At 39.2% G+C, this 20,470-nt stretch overlaps 1 protein-coding gene across 4 annotated transcripts in view; it reads left to right on the top strand.

Annotated features, from left to right (window-relative positions):
• PDE11A (phosphodiesterase 11A) overlaps positions 1-20,470 on the top strand; it is a 113,887-nt gene that overhangs the window by 72,447 nt on the left and 20,970 nt on the right. For all 4 annotated transcript variants that reach the window (XM_042875041.1, XM_042875039.1, XM_042875040.1 and 1 more), the window contains exons 11-15: positions 7,500-7,646; positions 7,752-7,859; positions 13,167-13,276; positions 15,939-16,029; positions 18,708-18,808. In XM_042875041.1, coding sequence (XP_042730975.1) covers positions 7,500-7,646; positions 7,752-7,859; positions 13,167-13,276; positions 15,939-16,029; positions 18,708-18,808 — 557 coding nt within the window. The remainder of the gene's footprint in view (positions 1-7,499; positions 7,647-7,751; positions 7,860-13,166; positions 13,277-15,938; positions 16,030-18,707; positions 18,809-20,470) is intronic.

Genomic DNA, 20,470 nt, shown 5'->3' with positions numbered 1-20,470 from the left:
TTTTTGGTTTGTTTTTTTTTTTTTCCTCTCTCTTCTGGACAATGCCTTCACTTCTTCCTCTCTCGAGAGCTCTAAGAGTCCTTCTTGGAATTGCACAATTTGGGCTGTTTGCCACCAGAAGAGCTGGTTCCTCCCTGCTTCTTCACATTATTCTGTGAGGAGAACTCTGACCCTGTTCCTTTCACTTCTAATCAGGTTGTTCCTCTTCTGAGCTTTCAAGGAAGAAGCCAGAGCCTTCCTTCCCCTTCCTAGGTCTTCTTGTGAAGAAGGCTGCCTTTCAGTCCCTTTTTTCCTCACTCTCCCAAATTCATAGCCATGAGGGGATCAGTCCTCATTACCCATTCTGCTCTCCATGCAAGCAACAAAGCTGACTCTGCCTATCCAAACCAAATGGGGCTGTTGTGGGAAATGGCAGCCTTGCATGCCTGACACTTATTCTGTATCACAGAGAAATATTTGCCCTAGGTTTGCTGCTTGCATTTGTTTAAAATTCTGGGACTGAGACTGAATGGTCTCTTTTGTACAAGCTTCTCATCTGCACCAGTGGTCATAAAAAGTAGACAGTTGCTAGCCTGTAGTATGTAACTCACTGGCTATTTCCTAATCACCATACGCCAAAAGGACGTGAACGCTCCCCTGTGCGCCTCGGGAGATCATTGTGTACAATGTGCATGCCCTGTAAAACTCCAGTCCTGGGCTGCTGTGGTTATGTACTTTGGCCTTAAGAATAATAGATACTCAGACCATTAATTGTTTCTATTTTATGTCTCTGATCTTTTAAAATAGAATTTTCTTGTTGCTTTTATAGACTGCTATATATTTTGTTTCTCTGTACTAAAAACCAACTTTAATGCCGTGGATTGATTTTTAGCAAAATAAATAACGTATTTTGTATCTTTTCCATTACAATTTTTAACAGAACTTTAAACGTAGTATTTTTATCTTCGTGAAACTTTTTATTCCTTTTGAAGGGTCTAGGTTTCAGAAAGTGGCACGTTCAGGCAGGATTAACTGAACACTAAAAATACTTCCAGGTTTTCAGATGTAGTTCTGGGTTTGTCTTTGAAAACAGCAAGTGAAATGTTGTAATGACATTTCTTCATTTGCCTTTTTAAAACTGAAAGTACAGGATGGCCTCCTTTCAGGCATATGTGCCATTATGCCAAAACCAAAAAGTAAATAGCATATTTTTGCCATGACCACAATGTGTGATAATGAAAGCATTTGCCAAGTGCTATATTTGTTAGTGATGTTATTTAATGGCTACTTTCCTTGTTCTAGTAGGAGCAGAATTAATAGCTTTCTTAATGCAAAGAGGTTTCTCTTCTAATTAAAGCAAATAGCAATATTCATGCTCAGAAGTAGTTACATATGATTTGACCACTTACAAAACATAACATTTGAAACAAGACCGAATGCAGCTTTCTTGGTTCCACAATTTGTTTAAATTGCGTGCTGCCCCATTAATTTGCCAGTTGAAAAAGAAGCAGTGTATACCACATATCTATGCTTCATCTGCAGATTTTAAAGCTGGATGCAAGAGTAGCATTATTCTCAGTTTACAGATGTGAGATTTTGACATAACACAATGACCTTTTCAAATAAAGGGCTCGGATACCCGCTCTAGGATCTGGGGCTGAGCTTGAGTGTTTGCTTTCACTATTGCAACCCACTGCTTATCTGGTGGGTTACTCTGAAAGATCTTAAAATCTGTAGATGCCTTTTGAGGGACTTGTGATGCCTTTTACATCTGAGCAGTTGTTGGATGAAACGTTCACAGCAACCAGTGCACGAAAGATGGGAGTCCTGTAGATCTGGTGATGGCAAAATGTGTGTATAGGAGCACAGCTTTTCCTTATATCATGCTTTCATCCACCTGCCTTCAGGTGGGGCCAAAATGCTACTACTGTTTCTCTTGTCTCTGGTTTCACCCACTCAAGTATTGCTTCCTATAGTGCCCTCATTCAGGGAATCAAAATCTGATGAAAGTTTTTGAAGAGCAGGTGAAGTATTACTTTTTTGACCCTGCTTGAGTATGGAGCTAGACTGACTGGTCTTAAGAAGTATTCTCCAACGAAAGTGGCTCTGTGACTCCATGTGGTCTTACTGCAGAAGGTAGCAGTGATAGTCATATTAAAAAAAGTCATTAACATTGAAGTCCACAGAAAAATGCAGACACATGCTTTAAATCTGTTCCGCACCCACTTCCCTTTACTGTAAATATTATAAACTCCCATTTAAATGCTGCTGTCCTGCTGGGCTGGTTATTGGACAAGAAATGCTGATTCAGCACCGTGAAGGGCAGCCAGTTGCAGCCTGCAGTAACAGATGGAGGCCTTTAAATCTGTATTGCTCTGGGCATTCAAACATTGCTGAGCTGAAGCATTTGATTCTTGCCCTTTGGAGAGAGTAAGAAATGTGTCAGACTGGAGCATGACAGGCTTTGGTCCTCCATGGATGTGAATATTTTCAGGATTTGTCCACTACTGCTAATAGCTGACAATAAAGGTACATTTTTTTTTAAAAGCCTGCAGATATAAATATAAGCAAGTATTTTCAGGGGCCTTTATAATACATGAAAAGAACCCTTTGGAAATAAAAATCTGTGCCACTGAAATTACTGTCTTCACTATGGCTTCATAGAAGATAAAGTGAGAGATGAAGAAGACTCCACTTGCATGCTTTCTGCACAGTTTTTGATGATTCAACTTCAAGCTTTTTTCAGTTTCTGATCTTTGAGTGTCACACTGCAGCGATACTTAAAAGGGCCTCAAGTCTGACTTCATCACATTATCAAATATGGAATATATGATTGCTAAGAATATGCTGTTAAAAGAATTAGTACAAAATCATCCATTGTGCAAATCTTATTTTGTCCTGTGTTCTCAGTGCTGAATGGGATCAAAATCTGGCTTTTTGTATATTATACGTAATGCTGAATGAACTTTCTACAATTATATTCTTCAGGTATCTTCTGTGTGAGAAACTTCTCAAGTTGCCAGTTGGTCTGTGATGACCTCTGATAATCAAACTACAAATTGCCCTCTCTCCATCACTCATCCAGACTTGTCTCATAATCAAGTTTTCTACAGAAGATTGCTAATTATCCAAATTGCCATTTCATATTTGTCCCTAAGGTTATATAGTTATTTCTCTACAAAGAGGTGTCTCCCACTGTGCATTTTTTCGTGATGGCAAAGCGTGACTGGACTGCTGGTCTGAGTAGCTGGAATGAGAAGAGGGAACTTCACTGCTTTTCCTTTTACCCATTTCAAGTGATTGTTCTTGTATTATTTATAACTACAAATTGATTTAAAGTTAATTCATTTTTCTTAGTGGCATTAATGAATACAAGCGGTCATTTAATGGTGTGTTTTGCGTATACTTTCTCAACAGCAGCGTTGGCCATTAGGAAGGTACTAGGGTGGTACATGACTGAAGTTGAAAGCAGGATTAAAAGGAAAGCAATTTGCAGTAACATTAACCAAGCTGAATATAATGCCTATATCTCATTCAGGAAACAGGCTCTGTAAGAGCGGCAGAATTTTCCCCTTTTGCTTGTCTTGATTGATTTCTGCTGCTTGCAAGTGCCTTGTTCAGCCCTTACAGCGAGAACACTGTAAAATGCTCCGTGTGTGTGTGTGTATTATATTGCGTTTTTCTGACATACGTATACACACACATATGTACTGTCTCAAGAATGAAAGACTAGGAATGAATACTTCATTCTTGTCTAGTTCTGTGCTAACAACATAAAGCAATTATACAGTGTATGTTGTATGCTTCCAAAACTGTGAAATACTTGTGTTCAGCAGCACTAAGGTGTGAGCACCAGATAACAGCTTTTATTTGAAGAATTTTAGCTCTCAGTGTTTCCCTAAGACTTTGACTCCTTAGTTTCCTAAAGTTTTCTTTCTTTCTTAGCTTTTTGTTTCTCCACAGCAGCACAGAGGCCTATTCTTACTGAATGAGAACCACAGGCTGTCTTTGATAGCCGCCAGGATTGGGATTCTGTAGTTAATAGTTATTCCATGTATTTGGAATTTCAGTGGTCATCAGTGGCCACTAAAGGGCTGAATATTGTTGATGTAGCTTTGTTTAAGATTTGATCAGTCTCTTATTTCCCTCCCTGCCATTCACATGTACTAATAAGCCTATGAAGCAATTTCCATGATAGCAGAGTAATGAGGAAAGGAGCACCTGCCTTTTATTCTGAATTGAGTACAAAGGCATATTTGTTCTCCCTTTTCCCTATCCATCCCAGTCTGTGCACATCCAAGTATGGGGTAGCTACAGTCTTTTGCCCCATGCTTTCTTATGGGAGCATGACGCTTCTCTTTCTCAAGCCGTCTACCAGTGGTAAGGTACTAAATTTGTACTACTTTGGGCAAGATCAGTCACGTCCATTGAGCTAACTCCAGCTTGTGTTCATGGCTCCTTTCAAGATGAATATTATCACTTCTTGGAAGTAAAGCAGGGATGTGACCAGAGGAGTCTCATCCAGCTTTAATTTACAGTAAGTTCTTAGAAGTTGCATGAATATTTCTCAAGAATGAAGAGCCTTGAAATTGCTTGGTCCACAGGGTAAAAAGACTTCAGTGTGTAATATTCTTAATTGTTTTTAGAAAGAGGAAATTGAACACCAAAACATTCCAAAGGAAGCAAGCCTTTTAAGTGATCCTAAATCACTGGGGTGCTTTAGAAAATAATTTCAGTGTAAGTTGAATTTTTAATTGCCTGCCCCTTCCTCTTCCTGTCGTGGTACTTTCATCCCCTCTGTTTTCCTGGAAGAGAACATTGTTGTTGCCGTCTATTTTAAGAAATTCACTGGAATTTCTCCTGCAGTGCAGCAAAATGTCAGGGCTGGATATGCTTTAATATGCTGTATTATGAATATTTTTTATATCTTTGTAATTAAAGAAATGAAGTTTTAATGACTGCTCTCTTATAAACCCTGGACTGTTGCATTTGCAACATAAGAAGCTCAGGACAGACAACGCCAGGTGCAGCTGGAATATTGCTGCAGCCCCACAGCATTATTTTTTTTTTTTAACATTATTCAAATTAGTCTCAACACTCATAATTCTGTTGTTTCCTTTATTGCTGTTGTAAAGCAAATGGTTCTTTTATACAAATGTTATCTCCTGGCTATTAATTCAGCTGTTATTTTGGATTATGGCACTCCTGTTAAATTTAGGAATGTAAAATCTCATAAATATTTAAAAGTTTCAGACTGACGTGGGAAGAAATTGTTTTTGACTTGCTTTGTTAATATCCTGTTGTTCAATTTGTAATAGATTTGGAATATATTGTTATTTCTCTATTGTTTGAGAAAAGGAAAAATAGTCACAGTTGAGCAACTGCTTCAAGTGTTCGCACTTGAATTGTAACAGGTCGGTAAATACAATTTTTGTTCAAGTGGAAAATTGCAAGGGAAATATCTGTTTTCCTTTGAGAGAACAACAACAGAAAAAAAGTTAAAACTAGTCAGAGCCCACTTCATGGCTAGTGAAAATGCAGCAGTATGTTTGTAAGGATGGTTTCAGTAAAGCAATTCCAAGCAGGGCTGGTTACAGTGAAGTTGTTCTGTTTCAGCGTTTTTCCTCTTTAAACTTTTCTAAGAAATAAATAAAATGGACAAATGTTTTTCTTCCATTGTAGATATTTTGAATAGAGTACATTTACTACACAGTGAGTCTATCTGTAGAGTAAAGATTAGTATGCAACCTGGGTATCCTCCAAACTCTGAATAATAACCAGGGGATAAGAAGCCAGAGTTTTTGCTGACCAGTGAAGGTCTAGGAGGACGTAGTTTGGAGCAGCATTCCTGTTTCACGTCTAACAGCATCTTCATTCATTCTTGACATTGGAATTGAATGCGTAGCTTTTCAGACAGGTATTAAGGAATATTAAGTCATAAATCCTGTCAGTGTCATTAATAACTATTTTAAATTTTTCAACAACTGTTCCAAAAAAGATGTTGAGTTGGTTCAATCCTGATCAGCAGGCTGACAAAGCGGGCAAAGTACGTATGCAGTTAACCAAGCTTGCTTCTCTCCTGCATGCTCCCTAAGTTGTTCAGCTGTGTCTTTGGCTTGATGGGTTTGTTTCATTTCCCACATCAGTTAACCTCAGTGGTATAATATCGTGACTTTTTGTGGTATGGGCACTGAACTGAACAGAGAGCTTTCTCTAGCTAGCAGCCAGGTTGGTACTGCAGTGTCACTGCTGTTGAACGGCAGATTTGTACTCTCAGCTCTTATAACGTATGGCCGAACCAGCTTAATCTTCATGTAAAGAAATAATTGAGATGACAGTTTTCTTTTGTCTAGAAAAACCTTTTTTTCTTTTTAATGACTTGTCATAGTTACGGTGCAATATTTCAAAGTTCAAGTTTTCAAAAGGAAGCTGTTAAGTGATCGTGTACAAGCTGTAGTTCTGAAGGTGAACTTAGAATGGCATGAACAAATGGGTATTTTTACATGCACATAATGAGCTGGATGTGCCATGCTAGCTGACTCCAGGCAAGTTTAACAAATTCAGCATGGTCCAGCTCTTGGCCTGTAAGGCAGACCCGGCCCCTCTGTGAGCTTTCTACCTGACCTATCACCTTCTTGCTGCTGAAGAGAGCAAACAGATGCTTCTTCAGCAGAGGCAGACTCCTCCACCTGCCTTCTCTGGGGAGATGAATAGCAGCTCTGGAGGGGCGTAAGGAAGGGCAAGCAAATCCTTCGGGGCTGCTGGCCCCCCCCACCTGGTTTCTGCAGATGCTGCCACCAGGCCACCCAAAGCATGACCATGTGCATGACAGTATTCATGAGCCAGTCCCACACACTCCCTCATTCATTTTTTTCTGCACAAAAAGCTCATTCCTCTATTACAAATGGAATGTGAATCTGCTATCATATGGAAGAAAGAAGATATAAGGCTTTTGCTATAGCTTATTGACTTTTTTTTTTTGTTCTTCTGAAAGCTATTTTTGCTATGTGTTTCTTGTATTACTCTTGGTTCTATGTGAACCATATAAAGCCAACAGTTCTTGTGTGCTTATAAACTTGAGGACATTTGGATGAGAAAATTCTGCAGAGCAGTATATTTACTTTGCATTTCTGAATGGTAGCAATTAAAATTCACAGCTGCTGGCTGTCCAGATGTTTCTCACATTACAGCATTGTAATTTGCATTGGAATATATTGTGTTACTGCAGTAGCTGTTAAGTGGTCAGCTCTTCCAGCCCTAACTGCTGTATGTGAGCTCCACATACAGTCGGGATGTATTTTCCACTTGCGTCTGGTTCTTCTCTTTCCCCCCGTTCCCTACCTTAGTTAGCCTGACCAGTCTGTATTTCTCAGATGAAGGCTTTGTTGCTTGGAATTCACATACAGCAGGGGACATATTGGCAGATCAGAGCAGACGTACGGGTGGTTTCTTTTAAGAGAGACAGGAAAAAAGGACCTAGCTTTGAATCAGAACTTTCCCTTTCCCTTTGGCATTTTCAGACTGCAAACATCCCTCTGGTGTCAGAGCTTGGCATTGATGACATCCATTTTGATGACTTCTCACTCGATGTGGATGCCATGATTATTGCAGCCCTGAGGATGTTCATGGAACTTGGAATGGTTCAGAAATTTAAAATTGACTACGAGGTAACCATCTGTTCTGCAGAGATATCTGCTGCTTCCATGTTGGCACTGCTCTGTCCATTTGCACGCGTTTAGTAGCCCTGATAAAATTTGTACTTTTCATTTCAGACGCTGTGTAGGTGGCTTTTGACAGTTAGGAAGAATTATCGAATGGTTTTGTATCACAACTGGAGACATGCTTTCAATGTGTGCCAACTAATGTTTGCCATGTTAACTGTAAGTATCCCGCTACAGACACAATCCCATAAGATCTTTTAGTGCTACATTCCTTACCTGTCTAAATGTTTTCCAATGTGTTTTTCTGGTTGTTATGATATTCATTCGTTTGCAGTAGATATGCACACAGAACTAGGTTATTCAACTTAAGATGGCATGTGTTTGGCAAAACCTTATAGTGTTTTAGTGACAGTGATATCACAGGCATATTAAAGTGACTGAAAACAGATGAAAGTCTTGGATTAAGCTTGTTATTATGGATCTTCATCTTACAATAACGCTTTCCTTTTGGAACTCTTTAATTTGACATTTATTTTGGACTGTTAAATTGAGATATAAAAAACATGGAGGATTTAGAAGAATTATTTATTTTGTTGATATTTAATATTTTCTTCTCCCATTTCATCCAAGCTGTTGTGAAAAATACTGCCTAAAAACATTAAGATCATCTTCCTCCATAGTGATCTATGTGAATCTTTTGTCTTCACTGGACACTGTAATACTGGTGCGTTTTGTTTACTTCTATCACCATCAGTAGCTATAACTTCTCTCAGCTACAAGTTAATTCTGTTCAAAATACCAGTGCTTTTACATTCTCTCTTCCTACCCCACATCAACCTTGCCACTGTATATTATATATAAATATACCATTACATATATATATTATATAAATAATGAATATTTAATTAGTTAATTCTTGCAAACATATCTGTAAAAAGACCATGGTTCTGATTGTTTAAGATTCTGCTTAATATGGCAACAGAGAAGCAATGTGTCTCTGTGCATACAACACTTTTCATTGTGCTTTTTAATTTTTTTTCCATATCTCCAGATAAAATTTCAAATGAAATGAATATTTTAGGCTCTAGTAAAACTGTGATGTTCATAAGATGATACTTCAACAAGATGGTTGATGCATAAGCTTATGTTATATAATTAGAGGAGCATTTATCACTAAAAAGCATCTTAGAATATTTTCATGAGGAACCAACAAAAGGAGGATCCCCAAAGCAAAGGTTGCATTTTCAAATACAAGAACATTTCCTATGGACAGAGGAACAATCTTCTGACTTAATTACTGAATTTTTACATTCTTGTTGCTGCTGAGATGCCAGCATGGCCAGCGTTTGCATGCTATCAGCCTGTGTGTGTTATCAGTGGAGCCTGCACTGCCTGTGCTAATCATACAGTGATTAAAAACACCAGATTGGTCTGCTGCCACTGAAATATTTCCACTGTGTTACATAGCCTTTAGATGGGCTGTAGCATGTTAACTCTACATAGGGCACAGTTGGCTTGGATTTCCAGCTGTTGTTCCTGGTTGGGCAGCACAACCAGTACCTTAAAGAAAAAGCAGAGCATGAGGTCCTCAGGCAGGTAAATGACATCGGCGATGTGCTAGGTCTGTCCTGCAAGTTGTGTGGGTTAGGTTCTGTGAGCAGTTAGGGAGTGTAACAAGCTGTGAGGCAAAGCAGACAGAGACCTCTGATGAGAGTGAGAGAAGTCATCCCTTCTCTTGGGAGTGGAGATTGTGCGGCTGGGTGCAACCAGCCACATCTTCCTATGGACACTTTCTGTTGGTCTTAAATGAAAACTCATTGTAACGTGGGCACTGGTAGTTTCTAAAAGTGTTATGAGCGTGGCAAGCCTGTTGTTAAGTTATATAAAGATAGAAGGGTTTTCACTCTGAGCAGTAAGAGTCAAGTCAGACAACGTCTGGGGATTGCTGCCGAACGCTGCCGGGAGCGAGGCAGCCGCAGCCCCCGTCTCCACACAGCTCCTCTGCGAGGGGAAAGCGTCCTCTAGATGGAGCTCCGAGGCCGGCTTTGAGGCAGGTTTTGTTTTGGGTAGAGGAGCCCTTTCCTACCGGGTACCTCCGTCTCAGCTGGAGGCGGCCAAATCGCAAATCCGCAGCCAGCAGGGAGGAGGAAGATCGCGATTTCTTCAACAGCCAACAGCAGGCCAGCGAGGCTGAACTCTGCGACCGCATTCAAAGCTTAATTTCAGGATGCGTTTAAGCAAGCAGTGTGGGAGCACACATATCTGTGGGAGGCGATCTAAGATTTTCAAGCTCAGCTCATTTCAGTACATGGGCTTCTAGTGAGATGAGCAGGCAGTTCCAGGCGGGCGGCACATGCACCAGAGTCTTTTGACTGTGCCACGTCTTGTCCTGCTTTGCTGTGGCTTTGGTGCAGAACAAAAGCAAGCCAGGCAGTCTGGGACCTGCTTTGGCTGCTCTTGCTTTCAGAGATAGGAAGACTGATTTTGTGAAAAGAGACATAAAAGCGAAAGTCATGAGACTAGTAATAGCACAAGGTTTGCACGTATTGCATTTTTCTTGGGAGAGCCATCCTGCTTAGTATGCCTCATTGTTTGCTTTTCATCTGCAAGAAGGGAAAATTCTCTGCCTTGTAGAGATACTGATTTGTGCCCGGTACTCTGTTGCAGGGTTTGTGTATATGAATATGTCAATATGCAAGACCCTTTCCTAAAGTTGTTGTAGTCTTTTTCTGGTTTTTCCATGAGAATCAATAATGTAATCTGCACCACAAATATAAATAAATAGGTCTATTTTAGGGAGTTTTCATGAAGGGTTAGCCTAACAGATTAGACATTACTACATTACATGCTAACAAGATTTGCCTCTGATGGCCTCACCACACTCTCATTGAAAACAGAAGCAAAATCCGGCTGGGCTAAACAAGCCAACAGAAATCCTGCGATGCTTAAACCAGGTGTGTCAGCCTTCTGTATGTGTACCATATATTCCTGTATGTCTAAATATAGATTTTGTTCTTTTCAAGACACTGGAGAATTATAAACCCAGTCCTGTGAGCCATGCTTCAGGCTCACCCAAATATTCTGAAGACGAGCACTGAAGCAAGGCTGCTCCTCCGAGTTAGGAATGTCGCGTGAGAGTAAACCACAGGATGAAGCCCAGCTTTGATAATCATATTAATACTTTGCTCAAGAAGTGAAAATGAAAACGTCAGTAATATAAAATTAAAATCACATCTGGTGTGCTACTAACAAAACATATAATGTGGAGCAAGGTATAACAAATGCAATTCATTTCCTCACATGAGAGAATGACCTCCATAACTCACTGGAGACTCTGCCACTCGTGAGTTATGGGTCATTTTTTTTCTGGTGAAATTTTACTGTGCCATCGTATACAGCTGTGCATTTTTTTTTCTCTCTGTAAATTCAAAAAATGAGGAAATGTGATTCTCTGCTCTGAACATAATGCGAAAAGAAAAAAAAAGATCCTCTTACAATGATGTTTTAAATTGAACGTTCTTATTAAGTAAGATATGCTATATTTCTCTCATACACTCTATGACAATATTTTTGATTAAATGTTGAACTTATTTTCAAGATATTGCTACTGTTAATAAATTCCTTAATCAGTCTCCCTGCATTTATGATACAGGTTGAGTCTTTGAGTTTAATCAAAGCTTCTGTTATGCTGAAGGCTATTTATTACAGTATCAACATTCTATTATGAAACCTCTATTTTAAGTTGCTTTAACTCAGCATGAATGCTTTCTCTAGGCTGAAAGCTGACACATGGTATGTTGTCAGTTAGAATCCTCTTTTCAATTTTTTTTTTCCCTAAATAGACCTTTATTATTTTTGTTATACAAGAGCAATATTTAAAGAGTAAAACCAGAAAACACTATTTTTTAGATAACTTCCTCTGCCTGAGTGTCTAGTACTGGAATTTTAAGAAGAATCAGGAGAAGCCCTTTTGTAATAGTCAGGTTAATCTGTACACCAGTGGATATTACATGAATGGAATCTTTTTTCCTCATATTTAGTTATCTTTTTAGACGTATAAACTTTGCACAGTTATAAAGCATTTGTAGCAAGTCCTGCACTTCCATCATTCATGCTAAAATGTACTTTTGAGCAACCTGGAGCAGGGTTGATTCCCTGTACTGCTTAAGAACTAACTGCAGCCACATTTTAAACTGTGAAAACAGAGAATATTTGCATTTAAATATGTATTTATTTAAGTAGAATTTATGATCTTCCAAGTGAATAGCAAAGTTCTCGCTTGGTATTGCAACAATGACTGGCATCTCTGAGTGAGCTGTATGTTCCTGCGGAAGTGCAAGGACATCAAATCCCACTGTTATTCACTGTCTTTGTATCACTTAATGCTCTTCTTGCCAGAGAGTGAAATTATGCTCCACTCAAAAAATCAGCAGAATTCAGAATTTCTTACATACTGTTCAAGTTAGGTTTTGTCTTCCAAAATAAATTGTTTCTTTTATACAATTTCCTCTCTTGCTAACTGGATCATGTGGCTAGTTGGAGAATGTGGTTCAAGCCTGATGCCATGGACAGAAAAGGATTAACAGTTTTCCATTTCAGTCATTGTTGCAGGCAATATGCCCTGAATCTTCTGAAGAGTTGAAGAACCATGTTGTTTCTGTTGTGGGTAAGGTGCACCGGGCCTACAGTGTCCCAAACAGCTTTCAGCACCTCCTCAGACATGAGCTGTTCAGGGTGCTTGAGGTTAGCAATAGCGGTGGTGCTTCTCTGTCATGAGGCAGTTCAGGCTATTGCACATCTTCTGTACAAGAAGAGGTATAGGGGCAAAAAATATTTGTAGGGATTCACACTGGCATATCTGGTCTGAATTGGCTGTGGGGGATTTCAGTGCATCAAATTTCAAAACTTTATATCAAATTCAAGTGGGCATCTGCAGCAGAATTATGCCTTTTGAGATATTTCCTTCTAAATCATGTCACTTCATTTCACATGTCTCAGATAACAAATCTCTTAACTGTTCATACCAGTTCCATAGAGTATATTTCAGCTGGCATCTTTTATAGGTCTTTTGATTTAACAAATTAGATATCTTTGACAGTAGGGATTAACTAAAATGGCCACCTCAGAATTGAAGAAATCCGTGTTAAAGTACTTACTGAACAATAATTTCCAAATGAAATCAATTTTGGTTTGTAGTTCTCTGGTAAGAGATTCCAGTTCCTGTCTTATTGTGTAGTTACTGGTGTTTGTTTTCAGCTCTTTTTGCCATTGCTGCTTTCTGGGTAGTGGGGGAATGCCATGCTGGAAATGCAATGGAGAGATGATAACACATCACTCTAAGGACGTATCTGTTCTGCTAACCATCTAACATGCAGCGGGGAACATAATATGACAGTAAAGCATTTATCTTCTCTTTACTGATATGTTCATGCTATCAAAACAAAGTTGGCTGTTGCTTGATGGACTAACATTACTTATCCCTTTTGCTACTGATAGTTACAGCTGCTATTTTTTTCCTTTTCTCAGACAGCAGGATTTCAAGAGATTCTGACTGAAATTGAAATTTTAGCTTTGATTGTGGGATGCTTGTGTCACGACCTTGACCACAGGGGAACCAACAATGCCTTCCAAGCCAAGTAAGTTTTCTAATTCTTATTACTTTAATTTGTTTTTCTTCCACAGAAGAGCAAAAGGTGAGCAGGATAAAGAATGAAGCATTAATTTCAGGCCTCCCAGGCCAAGGCCAAGTATTCTTATTCCTGTACATAGTGAGGGACTATCCATCTTTATAATTCTCTGTTCTTTGGGGTAATTGCTGCCTTGTCCTTTGTATCAGGCTGTTGATTGGGTTAATCCTTGTGAGCTGACACAGAATATTGAAATGTGGTGCCAAAACTTGATGTTCCTCTCTTGCTCTGTTATTATTAATTCTGGTATTCGACTCAGAAAATACTGAGACAATCTATCTGGGTTTCTCGCTGTCTGGAATGCATTAAGTTAAGCATAACCTAGCTAAGCAATTAAAAAAAAAAAAAAAGGTTAGAATGAAATCCTGCTTTCCCATCAATTTTCAAAATAGTTTAGGCAAGCACAGCATATAATTCCTGGCATACAGAGTATGAAACTGCTACCATCATGCTGGAGCTCTGCTGCATATCGTCTGCAGTAGGTGGGCTGCTCCTGGTTTGTAGAAATGCCACCTCCTTGCCTGCTCCATATGCCAGTCCTCAGAGTTCCATATGCTTGGAGTCCTGCTGCCACAGGCAGGGTTGGGCTGGCTGCTCCTTGACATGGTCAGTACCCACTACAGCACAAGGCTGGATCTCACAGGCAGATTGTTACATTACCTAAGTGAAATCTTGCTCTCCAGACCATTTTCAATTCCAAAAGTGAATGTCATTCTATTCAAGTTGCTTAAGACCTGATCCAGCAGCCCTGACTCATGTTTGTTTTTACCATCCAAGCTGCTACCCTTAGATGTGTTGCTGAAATAGCAGCAGGCTAATGGAAAGTTTGAGGGTACGTTGTAGAGTGATACGATAACTCTGTTTACCAAGATCAGATTGTTTCCAAAATCTGGTTTTGAAAGACAGTAGGAATTGCCTGTTTGCTGCAGTGTGTAATATGCACTGGCTGCTGCGTTTCTGGGGCTGAGTATCCTTAGTGAACATCACTCATATTGATGTTTCTGATGTTTGCTAAGCTGCCATTTCCTAAGCTATTGGTGCTGCTATACGATCTCAATGAAACAATGACACTGTCTGTATCTTCAATCACTATAGCAAGGAAAATCAATTGCTGTGCTCAAAAGAAAGAGCTCGTGGTGCAAAGGTTACCAAGCACCGCTAGATGCCTGTTCGCAGCTGAGTCTGGAGGAGAATCAAAAAAGATGAGACAAATGGGAAGCTCAGCTGATTGATGTTTATGTTCCTAATTTACCAAAATGAAACCTAAGATTTACATCCAGGCCATTTTAGGCTCTGATTAAGTTAACCACTTCTCTACTGTAACATTGCACAGACACATCTCTTGTGCAGAGAGATAGCTGACTTAAAGGCAGAGATTTCAGCATCAAACTGCTATCACTTAAACTTCCTTGACAACCGAGACTGCCATTTTATGACTCCATAAAGAAATTGCTGAAGACATTTAACAAAAGACAAAGATTCCCACACATACAAAATATCCCTGAAAATGGAAGCTGTAGTTTTCATAGCAGCAGCTATGATTTATTTCTCTAACTTGGCTTACAAATTTAAGCACGTTTTCTTATTTTGTGTTCAGCGCTACTGTTCTGTGTTCTGAAAGTTCAAGAGGTATACAGTGAAGGCAATATCACAGCTGTCTGAAATGTCTCTGTTATATATCTCAACACCACATTCTCTAGGGATGATGTTTCCTGGACATCTTTCTCTCTAATATAGCTGCTTCTGATAATTAAATAGCAGTATGGTGCAGTTTTATAGTTTATTTTCCTAGGAGACTCTTTCTGTTTGTCTCTAGCATAATCTCTTGTTCTCATTTCTTTGGAAAGAAAACCCATCTTGTCACTCTAGGCTGGGTCCCAGAAGTGAAGTAATGATGAACAGTAACTATTCTGACAATCCAGTTCAATTCTCTGCACCTCCCAACAATTCTCAATTTAATAACTGTATTTCATAGGTTTTTGTTCTTTAAACTTGGGAAACCCAACTGCTCTGTGCCTTTAGAAGCTTTATTTTGTTTTAGATAATAAGCATGATAAAAAAATACATTCTAGACAGATGGCAAACTTTACTTTTACATTTACTACTCTCAGTGCTGTTTTTTGGTTACATTAGTATTTTTTTTAAGTGTGTGCTTTTAGATATAGACAGAACCTCACTGCATTTCAACTTGTTTTTTTGTTTGTTTTTAAAGATATGTAATCACCTTTTTGTAAGCCTTTTTTTGTTAATATCTACTAATAACTGAAAATTAAAAGTAACAGAAGAGTCAATCTCTTGACCCCTGCTCAAGGCTGATACAGTCTGTTTTTACTGCACAGTGCTGTGCTGCAGCGCTGCTAAGGCTCCTTGGAAGCTGCATTCCATAACTTTGTTCCAGGAACTATCTTTAGTCAGCTGGTGGTATTTAGCATAAACATAAATGCCATGTATTTGGCTATAAATGACTATTTTGATCTGGCCAACTCTCAAGTGTGGTCGCTGACATGGATAAGGGTAAGTATGACTGCATGCTTTCATTACTAAATTCTGTCTGAAATCTGCTTTGTAAGCAACTGAGCAGCATTTGTTGACTCCCTGCATTCTGTTTCAGGAGCGGATCAGCCTTAGCTCAGCTCTACGGCACCTCTGCTACCTTGGAGCACCACCATTTCAATCATGCTGTCATGATTCTCCAAAGTGAGGTACAAAGCATTACTATTAATCTCACTATAAGCTGTTGGGCAGTTTCAGCCAGGGAAAGGAAATACCACATACAGTACCTTCTTAATGCCCTCTCCTTGAGGAATTATTTATTGGATACCTCAAAGGTCACAACTAGCACAAAATTAAACAATTACAAATGCTGATCGTAGATCCCAGAGATTATATCTGTCTCAATCAGCTAGGGGCAAGAAGAATATATCCTAATCATGTTATCAGTTTCTCTGTCTTACACAGATACTGTTGAAGGCCTTATAGTTAGGTAAAATGCTCTTACCTTTCCCCACAAGTGTTGTGTTGCACTCAGTCTATCTGAGTCATCCTTTACTGGTTCTGCGTTATTTTACTAAATGTTTGTGGGTTTTTTTTAATTAACATCAGCAATATTGCACTGTCCAAAATACACTAGCTGCTGTGCAGATTCCTATAAATACATAGTTCCTGCCTAGAACACCTTCTGCTCAACAATATGCAGGTTACACTGCCCTAGAGGTGTTATAAGAGGGAGTAGAGAGACACATAATCTTTATGAAGAAAATGGATGTATTTTGTTAATTTACAGATAGCTTGTTACAAAAGGTGTTCAGTATATATAAAAAGTCTTATTCATGCAGCACTATTAGAGACTATTCTGATGTGCACTAACTTTTGAAGGGCGTGGGATTGTCCATGATTATAGGCAAAAGGGAAAAGGGAACTGGGTAATGCCTTGACTCTGTATGCAGTGTCCACAATCAGTGGTCTAAGATTGACCTCTGGGTTTTAGTGTCCAGTTTTTTAACATAATATTTACAACATAGACATGGTAAAGGAGAGCCCTGGCATGAGATTTAAACAATTCAATCTGCTCAGTTAAGATGATCCCCTAGTAAATGGCTCTTTATCTAGCAGAGAAAGACAACAAAAAGCAGCATTTGAAGGCTAAATAGACCAGTTCACAGGGAGTAGGGAAAAGGAAAGTAGTGGTTTTTTTCTTTTTTTTTCTTTCCTTTTTTGTTTGTTTGCTTGTTTTCTTTAAACCAATGAGACTGTCTGTTCAAAGAAGCCTTCTTAGCTCTTCAAGTCTTCAGGACTGACTGAATGCCCTTCTGAAAACATGCTTAAGACATGGACAACTCTGTGCAAGTTTATAGCTCATGTCAGACTAGATTACAACACCACTTCTTTTGAAATAAATACAGATTTGGATCCTCCAAACTACTTAAATAGGCATATCAACTTGTGCAAGCTGAGCAGTTTGTTTCTTGCCTCGAATATGCTAAAATTAGATGATATCCTATGCACTAATGTTGATATCCTAGTCTGGTTTGGCTATCTAAAATTAAACATAGAATAGTGCATGATTACTTTGAATTTTTATCATGCTGGAAAGACGAGCTATTTATTCTCTACTTCTGTCATGCTAACCTCAATATAAGTGATTTTGAGCTTTGTGCTGGCATGGTTTTACACATGATAAAGCAGATCAGAAATGTAAAAAATAAAAAAATTACAGATTGACAACTTGCTAAATTGCTCCTGTTGTAATAGCCGCTGTTTTCCTCATACACCTTGCTTTGCTTTTTTTTTATTTATGTTAAATTTGTTCTTCTCAAATTTTACATTTTCAAATCCTTTTCAATGCTTATTTGCTCAATTTCACTGTCACAAAGGCCATGTTTTATGCATGGCAGTTCTATTTTTTAGACCAACAATGAGCTAACTTATTAAATAAATAAATAAGAACCAACTCTCCCTCCAAACCTTGCCTTGTCTGTCCTCAGACATTCATGGCTGTAACAATCCTATCTCTGGAAAATTCTTGCTTTTAAGTGCATTTTATTATTCCTTAGCAGTATATGGCAGTACGTACTGAATGTTTGCATTACACTGCTAAATGCCACCAAAATAAGACTCTGTTTACCAAGAACAACACTGATTCTATGGGTGATTTCATAGAGAAATTGTAGAATCTCTGTCCCTATTAGTTTTCAGAATTTCAGTTACAAAATACCTCTCTGCTCTTGAATAGCAATAACCAACTAGTTTGTATCCCTTCATTCTGGCTATGGAGCAATTTTCAAATTCTTAAGCCCATTACCCCTGTAGAATATCCTATCAGACCTTCAAACCACAGAAAGTTGTGCTCTTCAGCCTGTGCAGGGAAGGCTTGTGTATGTGGTAAGAATGCAGTAATGGGTCAGAGAGAGCAAACAGGCTGTTTTGAATGAAAAACTGATTTAGTGTCTTTGACTGCTCTAACAGCAGTTTGTGTGCCTGCAAGCAGCAGCACAGATAAATCTATTAGGAGCACAACTCAAAAGCTGAAATGCCCAGCTCCCAGAAACATTTAATAAGAGGAAAGATTGAGATGTATCCGTAGTTTTCCTCCATAAACTGAGTCTGTGCAGGGTAGGAGTAAAGAGTAAATCTTTCCTCAAGAGGCTATAATTTCAGCAGAGTTTAGTAAAACATCCCAGATACTTGATTACAATTGTCAAATCTTACACCCCGATGTAATCTCCACAGTGTTAACATTATTATTTTGTCATAGATTTGCCATGAATCAGAAAAGGCCTCTGCTAGAGAGAAACAGTAGACTGTTAGAAAGAGTTAGAAAACCTTTTAAAAACCGATATTGATTGCTAGTCCTTTACCTTCTTTATCTCTTTCATTATAGGGTCACAACATCTTTGCTAACTTGTCCTCTAAGGACTACAGTGACCTTATGCAGCTTCTAAAGCAATCGATATTGGCAACAGACCTCACTCTGTATTTTGAGTAAGTACTGGCATTTCTTATATGTGAGAAACGAAAATTCGAAGCATGCATCTAACAGCCTATTAAATACTAATAAGGATGTATAATATGAACAATTAATATTTAGCTGTGGTTGAAAAGATTTAGTCTAATACTTTGTGTATCTTAGGCTAATAGAAATATCTCAAGTGTCTAACTAAGTTTTGCTTTAATGCGTAATGTCTACGTCAACAAAAGACAAGGGAAAAGTTCTGGGCTCATACTTCAAAGCAATCCCAGGAATCAGCTACAGTTTGCTGCCATAATTCTTCTGTCCCTTACGCGATATTTCTTCAGACATGTAGAAAATCAATGACATTTCAGAATTCTTTTCCACCATCTTAGAGTTTCCAACAATCTATACTAAAAATATTGTATTTAATAAAAAAGATGAGTAATGAGGTAATGAACATACATTTTGCTTTTTGAAGATAAATTGTATCGGAAGAGAAATATGTTGTGGAAAGTTTAACTCTCTGTTTTTCTCATCTGCAAGTCAGATCTCTTAAGTAGTCTTTAAGTTGATGCTATGGTATGTTTTCAAGCGCTGTTATTACCAAGCTATATTTGCAGTAAGACTGCAGTGTGTATGTGGCTGGAGGAGTCATGATGTCACCACCATGTGATGTGGCTGGAGCCTGCTCTCTGGCATGTACCTGGCTGACTTGCAGGGAGAGCACCATCAGGTGTTCAGCTTTGGGGTGCTGCCTATGAAACCTTGGATCACTGGGCTAAGGTGAATGGGATGAGGTTCAACAAGGCCAAGTGCCAGGTCCTGCACACTGGCCACAATAACTCCATGCAGTGCTACAGGCTTGGGGATGAGTGGCTGGTTAACTGTGAAGAGGAAAGGGACCCGGGGGTGTTGGTTGATGCTTGGCTGAACATGAGCTGACAGCGTGCCCAGGTGGCCAAGAGGACCAACGGCATCCTGGCCTGCATTAGAAATAGTGTGGCCAGCAGGAGCAGGGAGGTGATCTTCCCCTGTACTCAACACTGGTGAGGCTGCACCTCAAGTATTGTATCCCTACAAAAAAGATTTTTGAGGCCCTTGAGCATGTCCAGAGAAGGGCAACAAAACTGGTGAGGGGTCTGGAGCACAAGTCTTAGGAGGAATGGCTGAGGGAGCTGGGATTGTTCAGTCTGGAGAAGAGGAGGCTCAGGGGAGACCTCATTGCAATCTACAACTTCCTGAAGGGAGGTTGTGGTGAGGAGGGGTTTGGCCTCTTCTCTGAGGCAACAAACAGGACTTGAGAAAATGGCTGCAAGTTGTACCAGAGGAGGTTTAGGTTAGACATAAGTAAGAACCTTTTCTCTCAGAAAGTGGTCAGGAAATGGAATGGCTGCCCAGGGAGGTGGTGGAGTTGCTATCCCTGGCAGTGTTCAAGAGGTGTCTGGATGAGGAGCTGTGTGATATGGTTTATTGCTTGTGGTAGCAGTGGTAATGGTAGGACAGTTGGACTAGATGATCTTGCAGGTTGTTTCCAACCTTGTGATTCTATGATTCTTTTCCTAGCCTTGGCAAGGCTTCATCCTTAGGAATTTTTGTTGGATGTCCATTAGCATCCTATCTCATACATTATTGGGTAGCATTTGGTAACGTATCCCTCTACTTTGAGAGGGGTGTACATAGATTCCTCAATT

The sequence above is a fragment of the Lagopus leucura genome, unplaced genomic scaffold (genome assembly GCF_019238085.1).
Source record: "Lagopus leucura isolate 7727_CA_CO unplaced genomic scaffold, USGS_WTPT01 Super-Scaffold_100012, whole genome shotgun sequence".
Classification (NCBI taxonomy): Eukaryota; Metazoa; Chordata; class Aves; order Galliformes; family Phasianidae; genus Lagopus; species Lagopus leucura.
Note: the sequence above shows the minus strand (reverse complement) of the source record. Positions and strands in the feature narration are given on the sequence as shown.